The 25,556-nt window shown below is 44.3% G+C and overlaps 3 protein-coding genes across 4 annotated transcripts in view; 2 read left to right on the top strand and 1 right to left on the bottom strand.

The window, feature by feature from the left end:
- Positions 1-72: 72 nt before the first annotated feature.
- st14a (ST14 transmembrane serine protease matriptase a) lies at positions 73-13,582 on the top strand. The gene is made up of 19 exons (XM_035155302.2): positions 73-460; positions 3,775-3,934; positions 4,251-4,381; positions 4,472-4,542; positions 5,392-5,558; positions 5,659-5,694; positions 5,808-6,042; positions 6,791-6,933; positions 7,023-7,126; positions 7,225-7,337; positions 7,433-7,569; positions 7,657-7,761; positions 7,838-7,945; positions 8,032-8,148; positions 8,801-8,923; positions 9,103-9,286; positions 11,382-11,653; positions 12,264-12,400; positions 12,671-13,582. The coding sequence occupies exons 1-19, from the start codon at positions 419-421 to the stop codon at positions 12,827-12,829; spliced, it is 2,544 nt and encodes an 847-aa protein (XP_035011193.2). The 5' UTR covers positions 73-418; the 3' UTR covers positions 12,830-13,582.
- Positions 13,583-14,010: 428 nt separating this feature from the next.
- On the top strand, positions 14,011-20,912 carry dhx34 (DEAH (Asp-Glu-Ala-His) box polypeptide 34). Its single transcript, XM_035155233.2, has 16 exons — positions 14,011-14,979; positions 15,475-15,786; positions 15,996-16,250; positions 16,345-16,447; positions 16,535-16,752; positions 16,834-17,008; positions 17,178-17,371; positions 17,491-17,592; positions 17,676-17,939; positions 18,263-18,436; positions 18,567-18,669; positions 19,037-19,143; positions 19,361-19,627; positions 19,812-20,003; positions 20,375-20,519; positions 20,612-20,912. Exons 1-16 carry the CDS (start codon positions 14,296-14,298, stop codon positions 20,752-20,754), a joined length of 3,438 nt encoding a protein of 1,145 aa, XP_035011124.2. The 5' UTR covers positions 14,011-14,295; the 3' UTR covers positions 20,755-20,912.
- Positions 20,913-21,133: 221 nt separating this feature from the next.
- The window catches only part of spred3 (sprouty related EVH1 domain containing 3), a 7,477-nt gene continuing 3,054 nt past the window's right edge, over positions 21,134-25,556 (bottom strand). For both annotated transcript variants that reach the window (XM_035153667.2, XM_047339509.1), the window contains exon 6: positions 21,134-25,046. In XM_035153667.2, coding sequence (XP_035009558.1) covers positions 24,045-25,046 — 1,002 coding nt within the window. In that variant the 3' untranslated portion in view covers positions 21,134-24,044. The remainder of the gene's footprint in view (positions 25,047-25,556) is intronic.

The raw sequence follows: 25,556 nt of genomic DNA, 5'->3' as shown, positions 1-25,556 counted from the left end.
ATATAGGCAGAGCCGAGTTCTCACCTGGGACAGGTAAACAGGAAGTGCCTCCAGGTGGAGACACGCCCTCAGAAACCTGAATCTCCCGGAAAACCATTTCTCTGCTGGTTTCCCCTCGATGGAAACACCGTCACACAGCTGGCGACTCGTCGACTGAACAGGATCCTTCTCGCTCGTTTAGTTTTCTATTCTCAGGTTATCTCCCCTCGGCCGCTTCCTGTGCAGGTGTTTGCTCAAGTCTCGTTTCGCTCGCAGGTTTGACTCCGGGAGGGATTCAAACCCTCACCTGAAGGAAAGAGGCCTTCAGCTCGGGGAGAAAAAACAGGCTGAGCAGAGAAACCAGCAGAACCAGCAGAGGTCAAAGAAACCAGGGCTTTTACTTTGAGTTTCACCAGTTCACTGCTGGTGCAGGGCCCTGATGGACTACATGGACAGTGGACTGAGATACACCCCCAACAAGGTGAGGCACCTGCTCAAAGTACACATATCATATAACCTGATGAAACTATACACATATAACCTGCTCTAACTATACATATCATATAACCTGATGAAACTATACACATATAACCTGATGAAACTATACACATATAACCTGCTCTAACTATACACATATAACCTGATGAAACTATACACATATAACCTGATGAAACTATACACATATAACCTGATGAAACTATACACATATAACCTGATGAAACTATACATATATAACCTGATGAAACTATACATATATAACCTGATGAAACTATACATATATATCATATATCCTCCTGAAACTATACATACATACCTAGCTAATACTATCCTGCTGAAACTATATATATATATATCCCTGCTAATACTATCCGGATGAAACTATACATATATATATCCTGCTAAAACTATATATATATCATATAACCTGCTGAAACTATACATATATACCTAGCTCATACTATTCTGCTGAAACTATACATATATATATATATCCTGCTGAAACTATACATATATATATCCTGCTAAAACTATATATATATCATATAACCTGCTGAAACTATACATATATATCATATATCCTGCTGAAACTATACATATATATCATATATTCTGCTGAAACTATACATATATATCATATATTCTGCTGAAACTATATATCATATATTCTGCTAAAACTATCCTGCTGAAACTATACATATATATCATATATACTGCTGAAACTATACAAATATAACCTGCTAAAACTACATATATATCCTGCTGAAACTACACATATATATCCTGCTTAACTAGTTTAAGAGTTACAGATATGATTGTAGGAGTTTGGGTGTCACCTGGTTTGTGGAGAATCAGACAAGAAGCTGCTGCAGAGACCAGCTTCATTCTCGATGTAGATAAATGTGTCTCAGAGGTAAAAGGATGTAGCTTCAGTAAACCAGTCAAACATGAAGCACACACACACACACACACACACACACACATTTAAAAAGACGTGACTGTGTGTGTACACAAACAGGTTCAACTCAGCAGTCTCACACACTTGTTGTGGTTCAGGTGTAAGTTTAGTTAAGTTTGGGTTATTTCATTGTAATCTCAAAAAACAAACTTTACATTTCACTGATACAGTTGTGCCACGAACGAAAAAAGGAGCAGGAGGAAGAAAAGTCCTAAACCTGCCCCCTTCATATAAAAAACATGATGCCCATCCCTTTTTTTTTATCTGTCTTTTCCTGATTCACTTACTGAGTTGATCAGATAATCCAACTTTTAAAGAAACACGTCTTTGCCAAGTTTCACTTCTTGATTCATTGAGTTTTAAATATCTCCTCTAATGCTGCACAATCCTTCATTTCTCTGCTCTGGCTGGTTTAAGTCAGTGGTGCAATTGACAATAGTCGGTCACACGATGTAGTCTGTGTGTCACAATCACTTTTTGACACATGCATTTCCTGTAAAAGTTGATTGAAGGTTTGTAGTTCCCAATACGGCCAAAAACTATATCAGGATAAACGTTTTCATTTCTGTCGTCTGATAATTATCGTCTGACATTATTCTTTCTTAAGTTCAAAGACTGATTTGTCTCCCGAGTGACGGTTGTGGTTTTAAACTCTTCTTCTTCTTCTTTTTATCCTTCTTCTTCTTCTTCTTCTTCTTCTTCTTCATAAAAAAAACCTCCCATCAAATGGACCTGTACCTGTAACAGGTTTTTGAATAAATCCTACAAACACACAAGCTGCAGAAAACACGCAGTCGCTAAAACTCCCAAAACAACCAAACTGCAAACTTTGAATATTTGTATCTGTGGAAGATGCTCGTCGTGCAGCCCTCTTTGGGAAAGTGTGCAGCTGAATTCCTCCAGGTTCCTCCGCCCTGTTGTGACTTGTTCGCTCGAGTCCTTCTGATATGTTGACTAACAGTCATTCACGGTTACTCCACACGTCCACAGGGACAAATACAGGTTATTAAAAAATAGTTGTGAGACGTCGGTGCAAGTCATTGACCGTGAATCTGGTTAATGAATCAATGTCATTTGACAGAAAAGGTGATGATATGATTATGTACATTTATACGTTTTTGTTTATTTCTAAATTCATGGATCATGATGGGAAAAATCTGGCATATTTAGGGGACTGATATTTATGGGTTTGTGCAAAGTGTGTTAGATCTAATCAGTCGAGTTTCGATATGACAATGATTGAAACACGCATCTTTACACACCCACTAATTATTTACACTTCATGAAATCTTTCATGTTTCATGTGGAGATTTATGACCGTGTTTACAGTTCTGCTTATTTAATAAACTATTCACAGTCTAAGAGACTAATTCATCTTGTTTATGAGGAGATGTTGTGTTTTGACACATTTTCTTTTGTTTCCTAATGTCGAGTCTAATTCAATTTGTAGCTTCTGACCTTTAACATCTCAGGCAGTGAATTCATGGTGCGTGTAATGAACGAGCCGGAGCCACACAGACGGAGGTGGTGGGATTCGTGTTGCACAGTTTCGGTAGCGAGGCTTGAAAATGAGAATTTAATACGACGAATGAAAGTTTAAAAAGTAACCGCTCTGTGTGAAGGCAACACGTTTTGATAATTGGGTCAAAGTTCCCCTGCAGAGCTTCCTGTAAGCGAATGTGATTTATTACATTTCCAGGCACAAAATCAAGGTCTTAGGAAGGATTTTCTTTTTCTTCAGACACCACAACAATTTTATCTATCTTAAAATATTTTATTATCTATTTCAATGGGCCATGAAGTGATTCTGCTTTTCAGCAGACTTTACTTTCATGCCCCAGTTCAGCTCAGAAACTTGTTGTCTTCCACTTCAGATGTGAGTAGTTTGCTCCCAGCAGGTTTGACGGGATTTTACATTGTGAAACCTTTGTACTCCCTCCCCCTCCTCCTGCGTCTCACCTCCTCGAGGTAACCACGGTGCCGTGACTCACGCCTGACGTCTCCCACTTGTTCATTAACAGTAACAGACACTGAAACTCTCCTTTCTGTCCCTTTACGACCTGCTCCAGTAAACAGTTGAGAGGTTTTAGTCTGTGTTTAGGAACGAGACGGTAGTTTGTCCCGTTTGAGAATCCATCTGTGCAGTTGACCACAGGCTGATACATTCCTAAAATACACAAGTACCTACTTGCTGTCAGCAGCCGTCAATTATCTTCTGTTTATTATCTCCTCCGGTGCAGAGACGCAGCGTTTTTCATCTTGTCTTTAAGAAATAAATCTAAAGTGTCCGTGTGTTTGTGTCTTTGTTTTCATCCTCTGTTTGTCCGTCTGTCCTCCAGGACAAAGACTGGGACACGTCCGTCCAGTTCCTGCCTGCGTCCGATAACAAGAAGCTCGAGAAGAAAAAGGGTCCTGGAAAAGTCGGGGCTGTGATCGGTGTGATCATCTTAGCTGCCGTTATTGCTCTTATGACCGGACTGCTGGTCTGGCATTTCCACTGTAAGTATTTTGAAATTGTTATCAGATGTGTATCTTTATATCTTTAAGACCAGATTCTAGTTGTCCAGTAGTTGAATAGAAAGTTAAACGATAATGTTCAATGGTTAAAGTCCGGCTCACTTTTGTTTACTTGCACATGCAAATGATTGGAACCTGTGAGGTGACGCTCAGTCGAAGTATTTACACCAGAGGGACTAAACATCACAACACAAATGACAGAAGAAAAGAATCGTAGCGACAAACACATAATACAAAAATAATCTCGATGTAAACTGAAGACTACAACACTAATCACTGTGTGTGTTTGACGCTGCAGTCCGCAAAAATGCGCGGGTCAAGAAGATGTACACCGGCTCCATGCGGATCACCAACCAGGTGTTTGACGACAAATACGAGAACTCAAACAGCTCCGAGTTCAAGGCGCTGGCGAAGCAGGTGACGTCCCAGGTGAGAGCTCATCTCCCCCCGCCTCGTCCTGACAACTTAAAATGTGGCTACGGTAACTTTGCATTCACGCTCTGCTGTCGTCTCTTTCAGCTTAAAGCCATCTACTCCAGGAGTCCACAGCTCACCAAGTACTATGTTAGTTCTACAGTTCAAGCTTTCAGGTAAAGAAGTAAATCTGTTTTCAAATCAACTTGCATGTGTTGTTGTTGCCTCTGCTTGTAAAGAGTCATGTTTCCATTCCTGCTTGTCTGTTTGTGTTGGTGAGCAGGATCTCAAACACAGGTTAAGGAGCAAGTGGCTGTTTTTTAGTTGTGGATTCATGCAGAACAAAAAGCACAAAACATTCAAAACACATTCAACTTTCAAGTTCAAATGATTGTTGTTGTTTGAGCTCAAATTATCAGTCTGTAATAATACAAAACCCAAAAGATAAGTTTAGTGTATAAAGCAACAGTAAAGATAATCAAAACATAATTAACTTAACTTCCGCTAAGGCCCAACAGTCTCCTTATGAAACCACATTTAAATTTAAATTTGGATCTGACCTGGATCTGGAACACTCATAAATATCAGTTCTGAGTTTAATCCTCAAGATCCATAAATAATATTCTCTGAGAAATGTCAAAAAATTTCACACATTAATAAATATCAGTCCCTCGAAATATGTCAAATTTCTTTCCTCAAGATTCATGAATTATTCACTGGGAAATTGGTGAAATGTTTTTATTTCTTGAAGCCTTATCTTGAAATGTTTAGGTCTCTGTCATGTGTCACTGAGATAAAAGTTCAACCACTGAAATCCCAACTAATGAAATCCCTGTAGCTGGATTAAAAGCTGACGAGACCATTTTTTAAAAACACGGTGGTTTGAGGATTCTATCACCAACATCACTGACCAATCACCAGATTACAAGGTTTTAATACAAGACAAATAAAAACCTTGATGTATCGGCACAGATTCATGAGTCTGACCCTTTTTAACGGTTTGTTCCTGGTGTCGTTGCTCCTAGTGAAGGAAGCGTCATCGCCTACTACCTGTCGGAGTTCTCCGTCCCATCGGGCCAAGAGGCCGCGGTGGACAGCGCCATGTCCTCAGTGGAGAAGCTGGTGGACAAAGAGCAGCGCACCCGGTCCAGACCTGGCAATTCCCTGGTCCTCGACGATGTGGTGTCTTCAGGTAGAGTCAAACTGCCGTCGTCAGTGGTTCAGTCCGGTTGTCGTGTCCATCTCCTCATATGAATTACGTGTGTGTCCTGTTTTCTTTCGTCCTCTCACAGCACTCGATTCTCGCCTCGTTTCGACATCATTCAGCAGTAAGTGCTCACAATCTATTGGTTACGATGGTATTTGTATTCGGAGTAAGTGCTCCACTGCAGAGCTGCGACAGCGTTAACTCCTCCAACCGCCTCTCGTTTCCGTCTCAAAGGGTTTTTCAGCTATTCAGAACATGCAAAGACCAATCACATCGGACAGATCGAGTCCCCGGGCTTCCCCGACAGTCCTTATCCCCCCAACACCTACATCCAGTGGCAGCTCAGAGCGGACCCCAACTACGTCATCAAGCTGGAGTTTGACACCATGAATCTGGAGGAGAACTGCAGTAACGATTTCGTCAAAATCTACGACTCCCTGGTGGCCATCGAGAGCCGCGTCATGGAAGAGTGAGTTCGCAGCTTCAACTCTCCTCCTCTTTTTTTATTTTCATACACACACTGTCCAGGCTTTTAAGATTTTAGATTAGACATCCTGTTTGACATGTAAGGCCCTCTGCTGGTCAGATGTTGTGCTTCTTTGTGGTGACACATTTTACTGGACTACAATTGTCGAGGTCGAGCCTCATGCCAGAATCATAATTCTTGCAAAGTAACAGTTTAGTCTGAATCTTGGAGCATCTCAGCTTAAAGAAAGATATGCATGTAGTCAGAGAGCAAACTGGATCTCAACAGGAAGATCAAGTTTGCTTCGGTGATAAATAAGAAACATAAATTGAGGAAATACTTTTTTCTTTGGGAGGGAGAAATAAATACGTTTGTTGTAGCTTTTGTTCAATTAAACTCAATTATCAATGTTTGATAATCAAGATTTAATGAGAATTTGAATTCAGAAGTTGGGGGGAAAAATGTCGGAAATTGAGTTTCTGGTGTTTGTGTTTGTGCCAATAGAAATAAGTTCCTCAAAAAACAATGTCCTTCCACTGTCTGAATGTGAACAAGCAGTTTAACGTACATATTGTCACGGATGTGTATTCACTGAAAAGTAGGTCAGTCAGGAGCGTTGCTGGTTTACACGACGAGAACAGGATCACATGTAGAATCTTTGAGAATAGACCCACGTCACCCTGTCGTGTCAATCAGTGAATATAGAATTTAGATTATTGATGTTTGTGTGTTTTGTTATTTCATTCCACAGGATGTGTGGTTACTACTCACCCAGTGAACCTCTCACCTTTCTGTCCTCGGGTAACGTCATGCTGGTGACGATGGCCACAAACGAGAGAGCCAACTACCCAGGTTTCCGAGCACAAGTCTCACAAACGAAGCGCGGAAGCAAAGGTTGGAACTGATGTTTGTCTTTGTAACAAGCGACATCGTGCGTGTCTGATTATATGTGCAAAACTTACACGAGTCCCGTTGTGTGACAGGCACAACGTGTGGCGGCCAGCTGAGAGGGGAAAAGGGCAGCTTCTCTTCTCCCAACTTCCCAAATTACTATCCTCCCCGGAAGTCATGCCAGTGGTCGATTGAGGTGAGATGTCGTTTTTCATGTTTCACACAGGTTTGTTTTCCGAACGTCTCCTCAGGAGGTTCACGCGTCGTGACGTCTGAACTCTATCGATCATTTAGGTCCCTGTTGGAAAGGCAGTGAAGGTGACGTTCAAGAAGTTCCTCTTGTCCGAGCCCGGGCAGGAAAAGAGCAAAGACTGTCGGAAAGACTACGTGGAGGTCAACGGAAAGAAGTGAGTCGGCGCCTTCGTGCGTCTCCTTTGAGAAACCCTGTTGAGGTTTTGCACTACAGAGCAGACGTGTCACCTCTTCCTCGTCTCCTCCTCAGACTGTGCGGAGAACATCCCGACGGGACGTTAACGGAAACCAGCAAAACCAACACGATGACTGTGACGTTTTCCTCCGACGCCTCCTACGTGGACCGAGGCTTCAACGCAACGTATGAGGTCATCGACTCCAAAGATCGTAAGTGACTCGGTTTCCCACAGGCTGAGATGATTTCTGAACGTGGTGAGACGTGTATCTGACCTTTTCACCCTCCCCCCCCCTCAGCTTGTCCGAAGGAGTTCCAGTGCAGCAACCAGCGCTGCATTAACTCAGATCTCAGGTGTGACGGCTGGAACGACTGCGGGGACATGAGCGATGAGTTGAAATGCAGTAAGTACAATAAACTAATGCCGACAAACACATTGAGTTAGATATGCAATCATTTTTAACCGTGTTTTTCCTCCAGCGTGCAAACCAGAGAGTATCAACTGTAAAAATGGACTGTGCAAGCCCATGTTCTGGAAGTGTGACGGAGTAGACGACTGCGGAGACGGGACAGATGAGCTCAACTGTGGTAAGAGCCATCGCGCCGACCTATTTCACGTGAGCATTGTTCGTTTAAATACGTTTTCTTACGATTTTGATTCTTTGCTTTTCAAGGTGGATGCAAATCTGGACAAGTGGCCTGTAAGAATAACAAGTGCGTCTCTGAGAAGAGTCGCTGCGACGGGAGGGACGACTGCGGGGACGGGTCCGACGAGCTCGACTGTGGCAGGAGTAAGAAACTTGTACAGCTTCTTTCTCAAAGTTCCAAAGTTCTTCACAAGAGGATAAAACAATAATACAACCACATGAAAATCCACCCAGAGATGAGAGGTTTCTTTGAAGAACATTTTCACACAGTTTTTTAAAAGCATCGTCATTTACTGAATATTTGAATATGCTATGCGTTCAGGTGACTATGTGAAATATAACAGTTACAGGAATAATCAAGCAGCTCTGAAGCCCCACTGAGCTTTCTTTATCATCTTTTAGATATTTGTTTTGGCGGAAATATTATTTAATGATTCGGTTCAATCTCAAAACACTTGTTAACCCTGGTTCCCTGTAACAAAGCTCAAAGGATTAGAAGGTTTATTACATTTGTCAACTGGACACAAACACTGTAAATAGCCATAATATGGTAAAACAGGGGGTCAGAGGTGGGATTTGTAGTTCCACAATACTTTTTCAAACAACTTAAACAATGTAAAATTATCTTTTCAGGTTAAACACGTGTAAAAAAACACGTCTAAAGTGACCTCATCCACCTGCTCTGTTTTCTCTTTGGACACTTTTACCATCTTGTTTTGTTCTTCAGTAAGATATTGAGAATTAAGTGACCACAGAATTGAATGTTTGCTTCTTCTTCCCTCCTCTTTCTCTGCAGCCTCTGGCATCCAATGCACTGACCTCACCTATAAATGCAAAAACAAAAAGTGCCTCAGCAAAGTGAACCCAGAGTGCGACGGCACACCTGACTGCGAGGACGGCTCTGACGAGGAGAACTGTGGTATGTCCCAATCGGAAATGCGCTCTGTGTCGGATTAAAACTGGCCTATTATCTCCGTCTGCATTGTTTAGCCTGCGTGACAAAACAAATGTGAACCTCCGCCTACTTGAAACTGTGACAAGCTGCAACAAGCTGCAACAAGCCTGCGCTGTGAGTGATTGACTGTTTTCGCTCCTCAGACTGCGGGAGGAGCATGTTCAAGACGTCCCGTATCGTGGGCGGCCAGGACGCAGAGGCAGGGGAGTTTCCCTGGCAGGTCAGCCTCCATGTGAAGAATTACGGCCACGTGTGCGGAGCGTCCCTCATCAGTCCACGCTGGCTGGTCACCGCCGCCCACTGTGTGCAGGACGACGCCAGCAGGAGGTAGAATCCCACCTTCGTCTTTATGAACTCACCGGAAACGACCAAAATCTTTTCTTGTCAGAATAAGTGAAGGGGTGTGAGATCTGGAGGCGTCTCTCACCCACTGCTCAGAGGTGTGGTGGTGATTCAATTTTCATCGGGCGGTAATTTAGCAGATGCTCTAATCCAGAGGGAATCACAATGGGTACAACACTATAATGATGTCAAAGTCCTTGTCACATTGTTTTAGAGAATCTTAAGATGCATTAGAGTCGTCTGCAAATTCTGAAAAAGTACATAAATTAATCCAAGAGGCCTTTTTGTGAGATTCCATTGAGCTGCTTCAGTTTCAGAGTCCTGCTGTTGTGCCTATGTCACATGGTCACTTGTTTTACTGGGGACAGAAGTAGCTTAGATTTACTGCATCGGGTGCGGACATAAAAAAACTATAATTGCTGTGAGGTTCAGGTCGGAGCTCGGTTCGCTTTTCTCTCGGGTTTAGATTCAGACAGACAAATGAAGAGGAAGAGTATCGGGAGGTAATTCAAGAGTTTTGCGAGAATATATAAAACACGTTGCGAGGGAACTCAGAACTAATCGTCCTTCGGCGGCTCTGTAACATCCAGACTGTCGGTCATGGCCAAAGTATGAAATTGGTTTGATGAGCAGCTCAAATATTTTTCTATCTCACTTGAACATTCCCAGTGAATTTCAATGAGGCTTCAGATCAGCAGCTCCGCTTGTTCCAAATAACTCTTTGGAAATTAAACAGCAGCGTGCAGCTCTTTTTGCTCATAAATCATGAACCGCTGTTGTAAATTCTTTTAGTGAAAATCTGTGAATCAGTTCGAAAACGATCGGTTTGAATAAGTCGCTTCATAACGGTATAAAACTGAACATTGTCCCTGAAGGATCTATTTTAGACCCTAATCTTATTTTATTTTTTTCATAAATATAATCGATCAGGAATAAATCCAGCCGTGATATATTTTTTATTGTTATTTATACAGAAGCAACCTCCTGGAATCAAACCTTGTCGCTCTCACTGGATACTTTCTCTTCAGTACATCTGCTAAAAATAACATCGGTCCTGAATCCTAATAGAATTAATGATAATAGATCCTCTCGATCTGAAGTAGCTCGTTCTACTGCTTCCTACGAACACTGAGGCACGCGCCTCGATGACAAGTTGACTTTTATTGTGTGAAGCGAAACAAAAACTCCAAACCTCATTAATACCGGTATTAGATCAAAGATGTGACGTGAAACTGGATTCACTCTGCTTTCATTTGACATTATTGTTTGCCATTTGAAAATGTTTTTTGTTTGGTGAACTACCTACATATGTTTCTACGCTTTTATTCTTTCATACCAGCAACTCTAGCTTTACATGTGTTAATCAGGTTATTTTAAATGTCCCCAGAGGTTTGCATATATGCATAGATCTTGTATTTCAATGGGACAAATAAACCTAATAGATACTCGTGTGTCTCCTACTATTACATGATATGTCATATTTTTCAAGGCCTTGGATTTATAGATAATTGTCATAACACAAACACAACAAAAACATTCCCGTCAGAATAGAAACTTAGTTTTGTCTTTGCAGCCGATGTAAAAAGTCCCAAACATTCTTCAGTCCTTTGAGTCGTGAGGACAAAACAAACCAGTTGGCTGCTGAACTTGCTCTAAACGTTTTGTCAAAGTGAAACTTTAGTCGTCTGTGTTTTTACTAACCACACAATGCTGCGTGTGCGTGACTAATTAAACACGCATGAACTCTTCCAGGCTCCCAAGTTGTACATGTTTGTTTTAGTCCTGTGTCCACTCTCTTATCACTGTCGACAAAAGGTAAATCTCAGTCACATCTGGATGTTTTAAGTATTATTTATAGCATTTTCTCTAAAATGACTCCACAGAGTGTTTTTCTACCGTCAGAACAATCGTTATTTATCTGAAATTGTCTGTTGACTTTCTTCAATTCAAACTGTAACCTCGAACAAGGCCACACCTCTTTCACACGCACGTTCTAATGTGATTACGCCACATGCTGTGCCTCCTAGATGACTGGTTTTTTTTTTTTTAAACGATCTTTGTGATTTGTGTGTGTCCTCAGATACTCTCAGCCCGGCACGTGGGAGGCGTACATGGGCCTCCACTTGCAGGCGAAGACCGGAAGTCCCGCGGTGAAGAGGAACCTGAAGCAGGTCATCTCTCACCCCAACTACAACGCGTTCACCTTCGACAATGACATCGCCCTGATGGAGCTGGACAGTCCGGTCACCTACTCCGACTACATCAGGCCCATCTGCTTGCCGGCTCCGCAGCACGACTTTCCAACCGGTAACACCGTGTGGATCACCGGGTGGGGTGCCACTCGAGAAGGAGGTGAGTCCACCTCCTCCGTCAGAGTTTCTCCTTGTTGGTGGTGTTTTTGATTTAGTAGCAGTCGTCATTGCTGATTTTTTTTTTTTAAACAGATGTGCAATTGCATCCCCTGCAGGTCAGATAGAATAATTCATTCCTAAATAGAGAAAAATCATCAAATTACTTTAATCTTTTTAAGCTTTGCTCTGCATATCTGTGTGTTGTGATAAACATAATTTGTTGTCTAGTCAAATGTGCCTGTGGTTTAAAAGTGATTATATTATGGTTTGGTGTTGAGTTTGAGGTTTTATATAGTGATGCCTGATTTATTCATTTATTATTATTATTCCCTGAGAAATAGGTGAAAATGTCAAAAGACACCCTTTCTTAAAATGTTAAAGAAAATGAAAAGAATTTCTGGATGTACAACTAATATAAATTAGTCCTTATATATACTTTAGCAAACAATCGCGGATTAAAACGTAACATAACCAATGAAATCAATAACTTTTCTTGAATTAACTCCAGCCATTATTGAATGTTTAATGACTCTTCGAGGCCCTAATCTGATATCATGACATTTCGATCCTAAGCATTGTCCTCTCTGTGTGTGTGTGTGTCTGTGATGCAGGATTTGCTGCATCGGTGCTGCAGAAGGCCCAGGTCCGAATCATTAACCACTCTGTGTGTGATAAATTGATGAGTGGGCAGCTCACCTCTCGGATGTTGTGCGCTGGAGTCCTGACGGGAGGAGTCGACGCTTGTCAGGTAATAAAAAGACTTTGGACCCACACACTGACCGACTGTCTTTCTTTTGGTTTCTCTCGGTTTTTCTTTTGCTTCTTTGCATTGTCTTAAAACAATACTTGACAACAATTTTTCCACTTTGTCTTTACTTTCTGATTTGTAAAAATGAAAAGAGGGAAACAAGAAAATAAGAGGAAAATAGAAACTGTGTCCCACACTGCCCCCATGTTGTACCTCTATGTTATCACACGTACTAATATGAGCGTCTCTATGTGTTCTGTGTGTTTTCAGGGAGACTCTGGCGGCCCTCTGTCCAGTCCGTCCGGCACCCGCATGTTCCTGGCAGGCGTGGTAAGTTGGGGTGACGGCTGCGCCCGCAGAAACAAACCTGGCATCTACACAACGGTCACTAAGTTCCGCGGCTGGATCAAAGAAAAGACGGGAGTCTAAAACCACTGTGAAACGGTCCAAGTAGACCAGAGATATGGACGTGAACATGCGCTGATGAGAAGTACCTCAGCACAGATTGTTGCTCCGATGAAAACCCCAGTCTGACTTTCCAGCTGACGCACGACGCTCCGTCAAGCTGCAGAGAAAATGTCCACTGGCATTTTAAATTTTTACGGTCAGGGTTGATGAAATGTTTTTAAATGTAAATAATAAGTCTTTTTTTTTTTTTTTTTTTTATTGTTATTTTAGTTTTGTTTTAATGGAGAACAATGTTATTTGTAGATTCCAGGTGTGATTGTTACACATGTACACATAGGAAGGGCACGTCCTCCTACTCTGTTGTCCTGTCAGAAGCCATCATATAAATGTCCCGCCACTATTTTCAAGTTGTCTCTGTTCTCAATTTTATAAATTAAAAACAAAATGGACAGCAAGCTCCTTCCACCTTACCTCCTATGGCTTGGTATAGTATGCATTTTTATCATTGAGTTTTAGTCCAGCAGAAAACCTTAGAGATGTGATTGTTCTCTCCTGAAGCCATCTCCTCATCATGGATTGGTATTTTAACATTTAAACCGCATGTGTGTCTATCTGAATAAAACATCGGGTTTTATTTTTGTTTAAATCTTTCGTGTTTCATCTGCTAATGTGACCTTTCATCCATTCGACACAATATTGGAACAATGTGCCCTTTTTAAATCTGTGTAAATGTGTAAATCAGATGTTTTTAAATAAAAAATATTTCTATTATAACCTCCAGCCTCTTTCACATTTCTATTTTCATCTAATTTCATTTTAATCGGGCGTCCAGACCCGACTATCATGTGAATTACTGAGCTGTGTAATGTTGTAATTGTAATAATAAAAACTTGAGATTTGCTTCAGTAAGGGAAGTTTTTTTTATGGCTGATTTTATTTGCCAAACTCGATAAAAACAGCCTGAGCTGTAAATCAAATTCTTTATTTTTTTATTGACACCAAATCTACCTTTTAGTAAATCCATGAATAATGAACACTGTGTGTGTGTGTGACACTTAAATATAACACATAAGTATCAGCCTCTATTTTACATTTATATGATTGATTGTATTAATTTGTATTTATTTATTCATTTACTAATTTATTCGTTTATTAGGGAGAGAAAATTCACACCGGAACCATCATGAGTTCGCAAACATCCCGGAAGACTTTGGAGAACGGAGCGGAAACGGAAGAGGTCCCCCCGTGTTATTGTTCCCCTGTTCTCCTCGGAAGCTGCAGCTGGATTTGTCTTTAGTTTTATTTGTATTTTTGTCCTCGTGTGTTTTAGTTTAAAGCTTTTTCAGCCTGAAACTTTATAAAGAAGTTACCCGCTGCTTGTTTCCGACACGTGGGGAGAAATGGAGTCTGCAGTTGATTTAATTCAGAGGAAACAGTTCATGAATCAGTGAGTAAACCGGAATCCGGTTTAGTGACTTGAGATTAAAATGGATCGCGACCGGAGGAGAGACCGCCGGAGCTGGGACTGGGACAGCCCGCAGTGCCGAGCCCAGCTGGACGAGGTGTTCTTCCGCAGGCATGACTACATCCAGGCCGGGAGCCAGGAGCACCGGGACTTCTGGAGCTTCTTCGACCGCTTCCAGAGGTTCAAGACGAAGCGGGAGATGGCCGGGGGGCGAAGGGAGGACGATGGGGGCCAGGGGAAGACTGTGAAGGTAGATCTGGGGCTTCCTAAGGAATACGATGCCCGGTACCGGATCAATGTGTCGGTTTGCACCAGGGACGTCGAGGAGCGCCTGGGGAAGTCGGAGCACCGGAGCCGGCAGAGCTCGTCGGGCCCGGGGGAGCAGGAGATCTCGGACCTCCGCCTGGCCCTGCTCCACTTCCTGGACTTCACCCAGAGGCAGAGCTTCGGTAAACTGGCCAAGCTGCGGCGGGAGCAGAAGAACCTGCCCATCTTCCAGTACCGGGACCGGATCGTGGAGCTGGTGCGGAGACACCCGGTGGTCGTGGTGGCAGGAGACACCGGCTGCGGGAAGTCCACCCAAGTGCCCCAGTACCTCCTCTCGGCGGGATTCACCCACATCGCCTGCACGCAGCCCCGGAGGATCGCCTGCATCTCCCTGGCAAAGAGGGTCAGCTTCGAGAGCCTCAACCAGTACGGCTCCAAGGTTTGTCACCAAATACACCGAAACAGACCAAGGACACATTTAATGATGATAATAATAATAATTCAATAACAATTTGACATTCATCCGACACATAGGAAAACTAGAATGTCCCTCAGGAGAGCACACACGTCCACCGAGGCCCGGCAGTCCCCTTGAGTTCAATCAAGCTGCACCACATTTCAAACATTAAGAAATATCAGTATATCTCCTTTATGTGCCAGAGTTTTATCATCAAAATGTTGAATCTGCACCAAATTTCCAAGGGTTCTTCCCTGACCCGCATCACATCCTTCCACCAAGTTTCATGGAAATTTGTTCACTAGTTTTCGTGTAATCCTGCTGAAAATCCAACCAACCAATGGACACTAAACACATCACAGAGGGAGACTAGTACCATGTTTACTGAAGAATCAAATAGACAACATATATACGACAGACATAGAAAATTACAATTATTATCTGCAGCAATGCTTTAACTGTGAACCTCATTTTTAGGTGGGGTACCAAATCCGCTTTGAGACCACCCGTACCCCGGCCACCAAACTGCTGTTCCTGACCGAGGGGCTGCTGCTCCGGCAGATCCAGCAGGACCTGACGCTCTCTCAGCACCAGGTGGTGATTGTGGACGAGGTCCACGAGAGACACCTCCACTGTGACTTCCTGCTCGGGGTCCTGCGCACTCTGGTGGCCGAGCGGCCGGACCTGCGTCTCATCCTCATGTCGGCCACCATCAACATCAAACTCTTCTCGGACTATTTCAGTAGCGCTCCTGTGCTGCAGGTGCCGGGCCGGCTGTTTCCTATACAGGTGAGCAGAGGTGGTAAAGGACAGGATGAAATAAACATCTAGTCTAGTTGTTGATCTGTAATTACACATTTTTAACGACCTATCATACAAAATTGAAGCATCAGATTAGGAATATATGTTCAAAAGTAACATTTTAAGGGTTTTGTGAGTTTATTAAACGTATATTTTTAATTGCATTCAACATTTCCTTCTCTGTTTCCTGTACAAAGGTGATATACCAGCCCATTCCGTCCGAGGAGCAGCCGTCCCGCTCTGAGAAACTGGATCCCCGACCGTACCTGCGCATCCTGCAGGGCATCGATCAGCGTTACCCGCCAGAGGAGCGCGGCGACCTGCTCCTCTTCCTCAGCGGTGTGGCGGAGATCTCCACCATCCAGGAGGCCTGTCAGGTTTACGCCACGCACACGAGTCGCTGGATCGTCTTACCGCTGCACAGCACGCTCTCCCTGGCCCAGCAGGATAAGGCACAGTCGGCTTTGTTTTGATTGGAATGAACATGTAGTGTTTGAAGTCTGTAGTTTATCACTTTTAACTCTGCGTTGTTATGTCATCACTCAGGTGTTTGACATTTCTCCTCCTGGGGTGAGAAAGTGCATCATCTCGACCAATATTGCTGAGACATCAGTAACAATCGATGGGGTTCGCTTTGTTGTGGACTCAGGTGTGTAACTGTTTATTCATAGCTGGAAATTAACCTGTCCCAGAATCAGAACAACAACTTAAAGTATTTTGGTTTGTTCTTTTACAGGAAAGGTAAAAGAAATGAGTTTTGATCCGAAGGCCAAGATGCAGCGTCTGCAGGAGTTCTGGATCAGCCGAGCCAGTTCTGAGCAGAGGAAAGGTCGAGCCGGTCGCACGGGTCCAGGAGTGTGTTACCGCCTGTACGCCGAGTCCGACTACGACGCCTTTGCACCTTATCCTGTGCCTGAAATCCACAGGGTGGCTCTGGACTCCCTCATTCTCCAGGTATCCAGGGCAGCAATTCAACTCTTCACCTTCCAATGTTCAATTCCAGCTTTATTTATGTTTTTTTTTTATGTCTTGCAGATGAAGAGCATGTCTCTTGGAGATCCACTTTCTTTTGTCTTCATTGATCCACCTCCAGCTGCGAGCATCCAGACTGCAGTTACTTATTTGAAAGAGCAGGGGGCGCTAGACGCTCCTGGGGAATTGACCTCTATTGGGAAGTTGCTGGCACAGCTTCCTGTGGATGTGGTGATAGGTAAGATTCCCAACAACCAAAACCATATTGAAGTTTGTTTCTGTTAATCAGTGGTTAAATGAAGTTCATAAAACAACAAGTTCATTTATCAGCTTGGTCTCTTTCAGTTTATTACTGTACGTACAGTTGCAGCTTCACATTATACGTGTGTGTGTTTGTGTTCATTCAGGGAAGATGCTGGTCCTGGGCTCGTTGTTTAACCTCGTGGAGCCCGTGTTGACGGTAGCAGCCGCCCTCAGCGTTCAGTCACCGTTCCTGCGCAGCTCACAGCACAATCCAGACTGCGCCACTGCCCGCCAGCCCCTGCACAGCAACCAGGGAGACCCCTTCACTCTGCTCGGTACCTTCAATGCGTGGGTGGAGGTCAGCAATAGAAAAACATTATGTTACAGTGACTTTTCAATATAAACAGATTGGTAACAGTTCGTTTATAAGATCCGATCTTTATTGTAGTTGAAGCTGTTCTTATTTGAAATCGACAGGTGAAGAAAGAGAGAGGAGGTGGCTCGAGGAAGTGGTGCAGGAGGAGAGGCCTGGAGGAGCAGCGGCTGTATGAGATGGTCAACCTGCGCAGGCAGTTCAAGGCAGGATGTTCACACAGTGGCTCACACACGTTTTAAATGTGTTGACATTGTTTCTCATTACGAGCTCCCTCTCTGGATAACAGGAATTGCTGAGGAGCCACGGCCTCCTGGAATCGCAGAACAGAGATGCCTCGGCTGGGGACCGTGGACAGCGCAGGGAGAGGCTGACCGAGAGGAGGAAGCTGCACCAGATGAAGAGAGATCACGAGAAGCAGGAGAACGGCAAACGTAAAGTCTTGAGGCTGGAGGAGGGCCAGGACGGAGAGATGTCCTCAGGATCGGACACAGAGGAAAAAGGCAGAGGCAAGAAGGACAAGGAGGGATCAGGACAGAACGTGGACATTCAGGTGAACTCAGAATACAGTGAAGCCCTCACCTGCAACATGTGATACTTACAGATGAATACATTTATTCAGCAACTGCTGAATAATACTGCATGCAAACATTCTTAGAAAGGCAAAAGTAAAATTTACTTCAAATAACATTTATAATTTCAAAGACAACATTTTTAGAGATAAGGATCTTTGTTTGTCAGATTTTACAACCTCACTGCTGCAGTTTGGAGAAAAGACCTTGAACGAAGTTGTGGATTCTAGCATCATTATATCACATTGTAGAACTGGTTGTATGTGTGTTGTCTTCAACTGTGTCCTTTGTTCTCCTGCAACAGGAAGTGAAGTTCAAGTTGCGTCACAACATATCCGAGCTGCAGGACGCCGTCACTGTCAGTCAGGACATGTCCTCCCGCCAGCAGGCTTTACTCAAGCTGCTGCTCTGCCGAGGCCTCTACCCTCAGCTGGCGCTGCCCGATGAACACAACTCCACCCGCAAGGACTCCGAGCAGGTCAGACCTCCTGCTGCGCCTCCCTCCTTCCAAGGCTTTAACGATACAACAAGTGGGAGGACTCGTGTTCGTAATGCAGTTGTTTCACTGATTAAAATAATGATTCCACTCCATGATTTTCCTTTTGTAGGTGTTTCACACGAAGAACAAGCAGGGAGTGGTGATCCACCCGACCAGCGTGTTTGCCATTGACCCAGAGGTCTTACATGTTCCCGAGGACGACAGCAGAGAAGGTACGACGTGTAGAATATTTAATCACAATAAACTAGAATCACTCTCAGAGAGCTCAAACCTCCGCCAAGGCCAAACAGTCCCCTCGTGAAACCACATTTTAATTCACTAGATCCAGTTCTTTATATTATTTATTATTATTTGGATCTGCACCACATTGAACCGGATCCAAACTAAACTTTAATGACTTCTTCCCTAACCCATACTGCATCCCTCCAACAAGTTGTTTGGTAATTTAGTCGAGCAGTTCCTGCGTAATCCTGTTAACTAACAAAACATACACACACAAAAATAACCTCCTTGGTGTCACAATGAGCCGATGTTCAGGATTAAATCCAGCGTCTCTTTGCCTCTGCCTCCCGCCTGCAGGTCCGGAGCGTAATGACAGCAGCAGACACCAGCTGCTGTCCTTCGTCACTCTGCTGGAGACCAACCGGCCGTATCTGTCCAACTGCGTGCGGGTTCCCGCTCTGCAAGTCAGTACCAGAGGAATGTTCCTGCTCCCACTGCAAATCTTTTCATTCATTGTTTTATGTTTTACTTTAATCATCCTGGATCAACCCTGATAACTTCCCTGTATGATCCAAGTTTTTAAATATTATCTGTATAATGTCCCATCATTATTGGTCTATTCCATTCCTACCCACATGATGCACTAGTATCAATATTGTGTGTTTGCATTTTGCTCACCAGGCTTTGCTGCTGGTTGCAAACTCTGTGGACAGTAACGCTGACTGTACGCGTCTGGTGGTGGACGGCTGGCTGGAGGTGGAGCTGAGGGAGGCAGAGGAGGCGCTGAAGGTGCTGTCCACAGCTCTTACTCACAGGGCTGAGTGGGAGCGCCTCCTGCAGGTCAAGCTGGAGCAGAACTCGGTAGAGGGAGCACTAGGCCAGGGGGTGTCCCGCAGAGTCCTGGAGAAGCTGAGCGAAGGCCTGGTCCGCTTCCTGCTCTACACGGAGGTACTGACGCAGCACTGACCAGGAAGTTACAGTCTAATGTAGCTCTTACACATCTTGGTCCAAATAATAATAATATGTTTTGTTTGTGTCTGAATTGTTAATTTCTACTCTCCAGATATTCTCAGTGACTCAGATTCTCGTCAATCGTTCCTCGGTCTCATTTAATGTCTTCACCCCCCGCCAGGTCACTTACAGCCTACGGCGACTCGCAGCTTTCCAGATCCAGAACCTGTACGTCGGCCCTCAGCCTGAGTCCGAGTTGTCTCATGGCAAAGCTCCGGGTCAAAAACCGCTGTTCCCAGGAGCCGAGGCCAAGCCGCACCCGATTAAAGGAGGCCTGCGTGTCTCCAGCTTCTTCACCTACAACTGTCTGGCTGTAAGTGCGTCTGTGGCAAATTCACAGAAACATCCAGATCTCTGAGTTACAAAGAAACGGAAAATAGATGTTTCAGCTGTTTTCTAAATCATTCCATGTCCGGATATGTTGTTTTGTGGATCTTGGGGTGAACTGTACTCGCTGGTGTAAAGTTAGAACTTTTTACTTTAACATCTGAACGTAACTGCTGGGTTTCTGTTGGTCCTTAAAAATCCCTGAACTCACTTTCCTCAACAAAAGGTGGAGAAGGTATTAAAAAGGTCTGATGGCTGGTTTGAGCTGTGATTTCATGTCTCATACATTTAAATCCTCTCAATAAGTCTTTAGATAATAAGTGAAGTGTTATTGAGTAAACCGCTGTGTATGTGCAGGACTCTCGGGATCTCTACAGCGAGTGTTTACGGACTTTCTGGACTTGTCCTAACTGTGACCTCTACATGCCTCTGACTCCACTGGAACGCATGCAGCACGAGGCCTCCTGCAGGCCGCCAGGAGAACAGCAGCAGCAGGAGGAGGGTGAGGAATTTGTCATTTAAAAAAAATGTTTTTTCGGTATTAGATTATTTTATGCACGTGCACAAAATTAACTGAGGGATTGTGATTTTCAGAACCAGAAGATAAGAAACCAGGTCCTTCGTCGATGTCCAGTCTCAATCGAGTTTACCACTGTGACGTGTGTGATGAAGACTTGACCCTCACCTCCACTGAGATCCTCAAACACAAACGCCAGCACATGTACTCCACCAAGTAGCAGGCGACTAAAATGAACCACAACAACTCAACACAACTCGTGTCTGTTCTGTTGAGGATGGACTGAATCTGTGTGGTCATCACTTATCAATCATGACACGTTTGACTTTCCTTCCTTTTGTACTTGTGAAACTTTAAATTAAAGTGTTACTACTTCCCTCTGAGTGTCACTGAGTATATTTTGAGTGTTTAAAAACAACTCTCCCAAATGAATGTTCCAAAACATGCACAGATTATGTTGTTATTCCAAATGTTGACTAAACAAAAGAGTGGATTCAAGCACAGAATGTTTTTTCCATATTCCTCTTTTTGGAATAATCCACTTTCATGCAGTCTTTGGGAAAAGAGCAGAGCGAGAGAGAGAGAGAAGAAGACGCTGATTTTAAAATATAGAGTGAGGGTTTAATAATGATACAAACCCACGATATGTAACACCTCAAAGCAGCACATTGGCACAAAGTCAGAAGTAAGACAGCACGGAAGATAAAAACCTGTCTCAAAAAAATAAAGAATCAGAATAAATATCTCAATAAATAAATAAACAGGTAATATCTCATTAATTACTTTGAAAACTAATAAATACGTACATTTGAAAAATATGCACATTGGCAGAAATCAATAACCCCGAAGAAAAAAAAAAAGAAGTAGTACTTAATACAGAGTTACTTAGAAATCATAAGTTATTGATTACTCAAATCAAAAGGCACATTTATTAAGATGTAAGAATGGGGCCTGCAGTTGTGATCGCATGACTGTCAGTACTCCAACACCAGTTCTGGACCAGAAGTAGCAAACTGTGTGCAATGGCTTTACTAGTTCTGTATGTCTGCACCATTTAGTGTGTGTGTGTGTGTGTGTGTGTGTGCGTGCACATCTATGCATTGCAGATTTGTGGGGATTGTGTGTGTGTGTGAGGGAGGGAGGAGGGTGGGGCTGAGTTTGAGTCCCATATCTGAGAGGTCAAGGGTCGTGTTCATCAGCGGTCGAGTGTCCTAACTCCAAACCCCCCCCCGTCTGTTCACGTCACTCACTTTAAGTCACTTTGGATAAAAGTTCTTGGCGAAACCTTAAAATGTAAATAATCAGGTGAAGCTTCTGAAAGGTTCATTCTGCCGTAATCAGCTGATTCCTTCCATTTGTAGTGAAACTCATCAACACTGGTTCCCCGACACAGAACATATCAATCTTTACTTTCTAAAGGAGAATCCATGGGTTCTCGATTGAGGTCATTCTGGGATGCTCCGTGCATTTCGAGCGAGATCACACAAAAACAACCGATGGTGTCGATCTCTTTCTTTAACATTGAGAGAATGGGAATAAAACCAGGATCTTGGTGAAACTGAATCAGGCACGTTAAGGGAACTGATATCCACGAGTGTGCGGAGTCTGGTGCAGCCTGATTGAATTCAAGGAGATTGTTTGGAAGGAGAAAGTCTCTGGATTTAAAAGAGAAATTCCCCCAAAGATTCTCTTTAGAAGACGTTGTCTCTATATGATGCTCGATGCATTTAGATCTTGATTCTTCATAGTTGACCTCTTGTGTAGTAAATCTCACTTTGCTTGACTGTTACACACTGGTGCAAAGTGGAGGCTGCACACGAGGCCCCTGCTCTTTGATTCTGAGGAGTTTACACAACAAACCTGATATTACTGAGGAGAATTATTAAGATTCTGTTGACGAGCTGATCTACCCTCATCTTCCCGTGGCCAGAAGTAGAAAAATAATCCATCAATCTGCAAAACAGACACAGAAATGCAGCGTACATCACTTTGCCTGGGGGTGAATTTGTCTTTAACTGTAAACTTACAAATAACATAATCTTTAGTTCCCTCAGAACTTTGGGTTTGTTTCCGACTCGGGGACAGTTTGAAAAACGGGGTTTGGGCAGGACTTCAAATAGCAGCTTTTATTTTTGACTTCATACTTAAAGCAACATTAGCAAAACACTGTTCCCCGAACAAAGAAACCTCCTCCGATCGTCTTTTTCAAGTTGTTTCCTGATCTCAGGCTCAACAGTCTGCAGCACTCGTGTTTAACACGTGTGAGCTACGTGCTGCTGCTCAGAGATGAGCGCGCTCCTGTTTTCTCTTTTCCTACGCGATATCGAAACACATCAAGACAACCACACTTTTCATTTCCAACACTTTTTTCAAATTCTACGCTAGTTTTTAGAGCGACTGGTACAAAAATACTCTCAATACGTTGTTCATTGCACTTGTTTTTTTTTTGGTGGCCTGGACACATCTACAGATTAGTCAGCATGGGGTCCTTTTTAGGGGGGGGGGGAGAATAAACTCGCTCAGAGGCCTCAGTTGAAAGCACCGTGACTGATTCAACACGAACAGCGGTCGAATGGGATGTTTTCTATGATTAATATTGAAAAAACATGTAGAGATGAAATAATATGTCCAGAGTGAGGGAGGTTAAAGTTCGACGCACATTTGTGATTTCGTTTCTTTTCAGAAAACAAAACTATTCTTGTGTTTGGTTATAAAATGAATCACATTAGGACTTTTAAGTCTTTGTGGTTGTCATTGCAGCTTTCCCTTGACTGTAATCGTCCCTTTGCGTTCGATAAGGTTTTCCTCCAGTGGTCGACTTCACAGACCAACGCACAGCAGCAGTGGTCTCAGATGCTGATACTCTTTCCAAAACTCTCTCCTTGACCAGGGTTTGAGAAACATCTGAGGTAAACTTAGAGGTAAAGGGTGATATCTCATCATCAACAGGCCGACATGAAACAAGTAACGCCCCCAAAGATCTCGTGTTTGTGAATACGTGATAGTGTGTGCCACTGGGGGTTCTGTCAATATGTTTTACATTTAATAAAATATACCAATTAAAATTATTACAATCATATATATAAACATCTTTTGTTTTTGTGTTTTTCTTTCTAAATAAAAAAAAACGGACATTGGAAACAGTGTACACATCATCTTTGCCTCTGCCCCTCTACCTGCGATTAGAGTCTCTGACTGCTGACTGGAGATCAGCCAACCCGCGGTACATCCACCATGAAGGCTCCAGATGACTCCCACAGAGCCTGGTCTGAGTGCAGCGCACCTTCAGCAGGCATGGACCAGTGAGGAAGGCCCCAGGTTGAAAAGAGAAAGAGCGGAATGCAGTGGAAGGCCGTGGGGCTTCGGAGGGCCACGTTAAAGGTCTGGGTCGACTGAGAGCGCTGTTCCACCAGCTGAGCTCCACCCCCCTCTGTCCCTGTCGATGCTCTCTTCTCCCAACACCCAAACCCCCTTTGGTCCAGGGAACCCCTCCCACCCCAGAGCCGGGCCTCATCGGACCGCCTTGTGCTTTCCCCCGCAGCAGCCACACCTCTCGCCACACCGCAGGCAGGCGCGCAAAGGCAGGTAGCAGCACATGCAGGGCACGAAGAGCGACAGGGCCAGGAGGGCCAACCAGCGGGCACAGCAAAGGGGGTGCGGGTGGCCCCCCATCGACTCTTCACACGAGCAAGGCTCCCAGAATTCTCCCTCCGAGTCCGACATGCAGTGGTAGAGCAGACTCTCTGCGCACCACACACAGGTCCACTGGCGTAGGCAGTGCATGGCCGGGTCGGGGGCATCTCTGCAGCGGCCCCGCCCGTTTTCCGAAGCGCTGAAAACCGAGCGGCAGTACACACATCGAGATGAGCACGACGATGACCCCTGAGGACAGGGGCTGTCGTCATCAGGGGATATAGCCCCCTGGTCGCTGCTGCTTGCCCCTCCTCCTCTCTTACGAGTCCGTGACTGCGGCGTGGCCAGTGAGGCGTGGATGCAGCACGGAGAGGGCGAGCCTTTGCACGTCTCCTGGGGTGAGCCGGCACCTGAGGACACGCCTGACACAGCGTTGGGCATGGACATACAGGTAGGTGAGGACGAGGACAGACGCTGTGACGCTTTACTGTCCAAGCTCACTGTCACTTCACAGCCGGCCGTCCCCACTCCGGCCACGTCCTTCTCAAAGCGAACCACGCACAGCTCCGACTTGTCCTGCAGGCTCCCTCCAGCACTGACCACCACGCCCCCAGTCAGCCCCCCGACCATAGTCCTGGTGGCCCCCGCCCGTCGGTAGTCCTCATAACCTCTAGAACCCCACAGGTCTTTGCATGGGTCCACACTGCGAAGGTCCCCCTCCTCCAGCAGAGAAATGGTGGGTGAGAGGGGGGACAGGGGGGATGAGGCTGGAGGACCCAAAGGAGGAGTCGGTGGAGCAGGAGGTGGTGGTGGGGGTGAAGGGGGATTCAACACAGACGTCATTTGTGAGAGCTGGTGCTGTCCCGGCCTGGAGTGGATCTGTGGACAGGGTGTAGAATTACAGGATGAGTCAGGAACAGTGCGATTACAGCTTTTCACCTGTAGGGTCAGAAACTGGATGAACTGTACTTCTGTGGGACGTCAGCAGGTCTTAAGAGACGAGTTCAAGATGGAGACGGAGAAACCAAGAGGTCAAGCTTCAGTTTTTCTGTCTGAAACACTTCGTCTCTAATCCGGCAGATACTTCCTGGAAATGGTGACGTAATGTGACATCATGATACCCCCAAATTTGCATAATACACGCCCCCTAATCAAAGCCAGGTAGAGCTAGAGCGGAGGCTGACATTTCCTACATGCGCTGGAAGAGGTTGACCAATCACAACAGAGAGGACCAGCTGGCCAATCAGAGCAGCCAAAACCAAGTGTTTCCGCCAGAGGCTGAAGAGAGGAGCTGCAGCAATGGATAGCATAAGAGCATGTCAACCTTTTCAAGTCATAACACTACTTAAAATGATGAACCTGAATATAAACAGAATACATCTCCTTTAG

The sequence above is a fragment of the Hippoglossus stenolepis genome, chromosome 4, assembly GCF_022539355.2.
Source record: "Hippoglossus stenolepis isolate QCI-W04-F060 chromosome 4, HSTE1.2, whole genome shotgun sequence".
In the NCBI taxonomy this organism is placed as follows: domain Eukaryota; kingdom Metazoa; phylum Chordata; class Actinopteri; order Pleuronectiformes; family Pleuronectidae; genus Hippoglossus; species Hippoglossus stenolepis.
The sequence above is the reverse complement of the archived record's forward strand: the minus strand, read 5'-3'. Positions and strand labels throughout refer to the sequence as shown.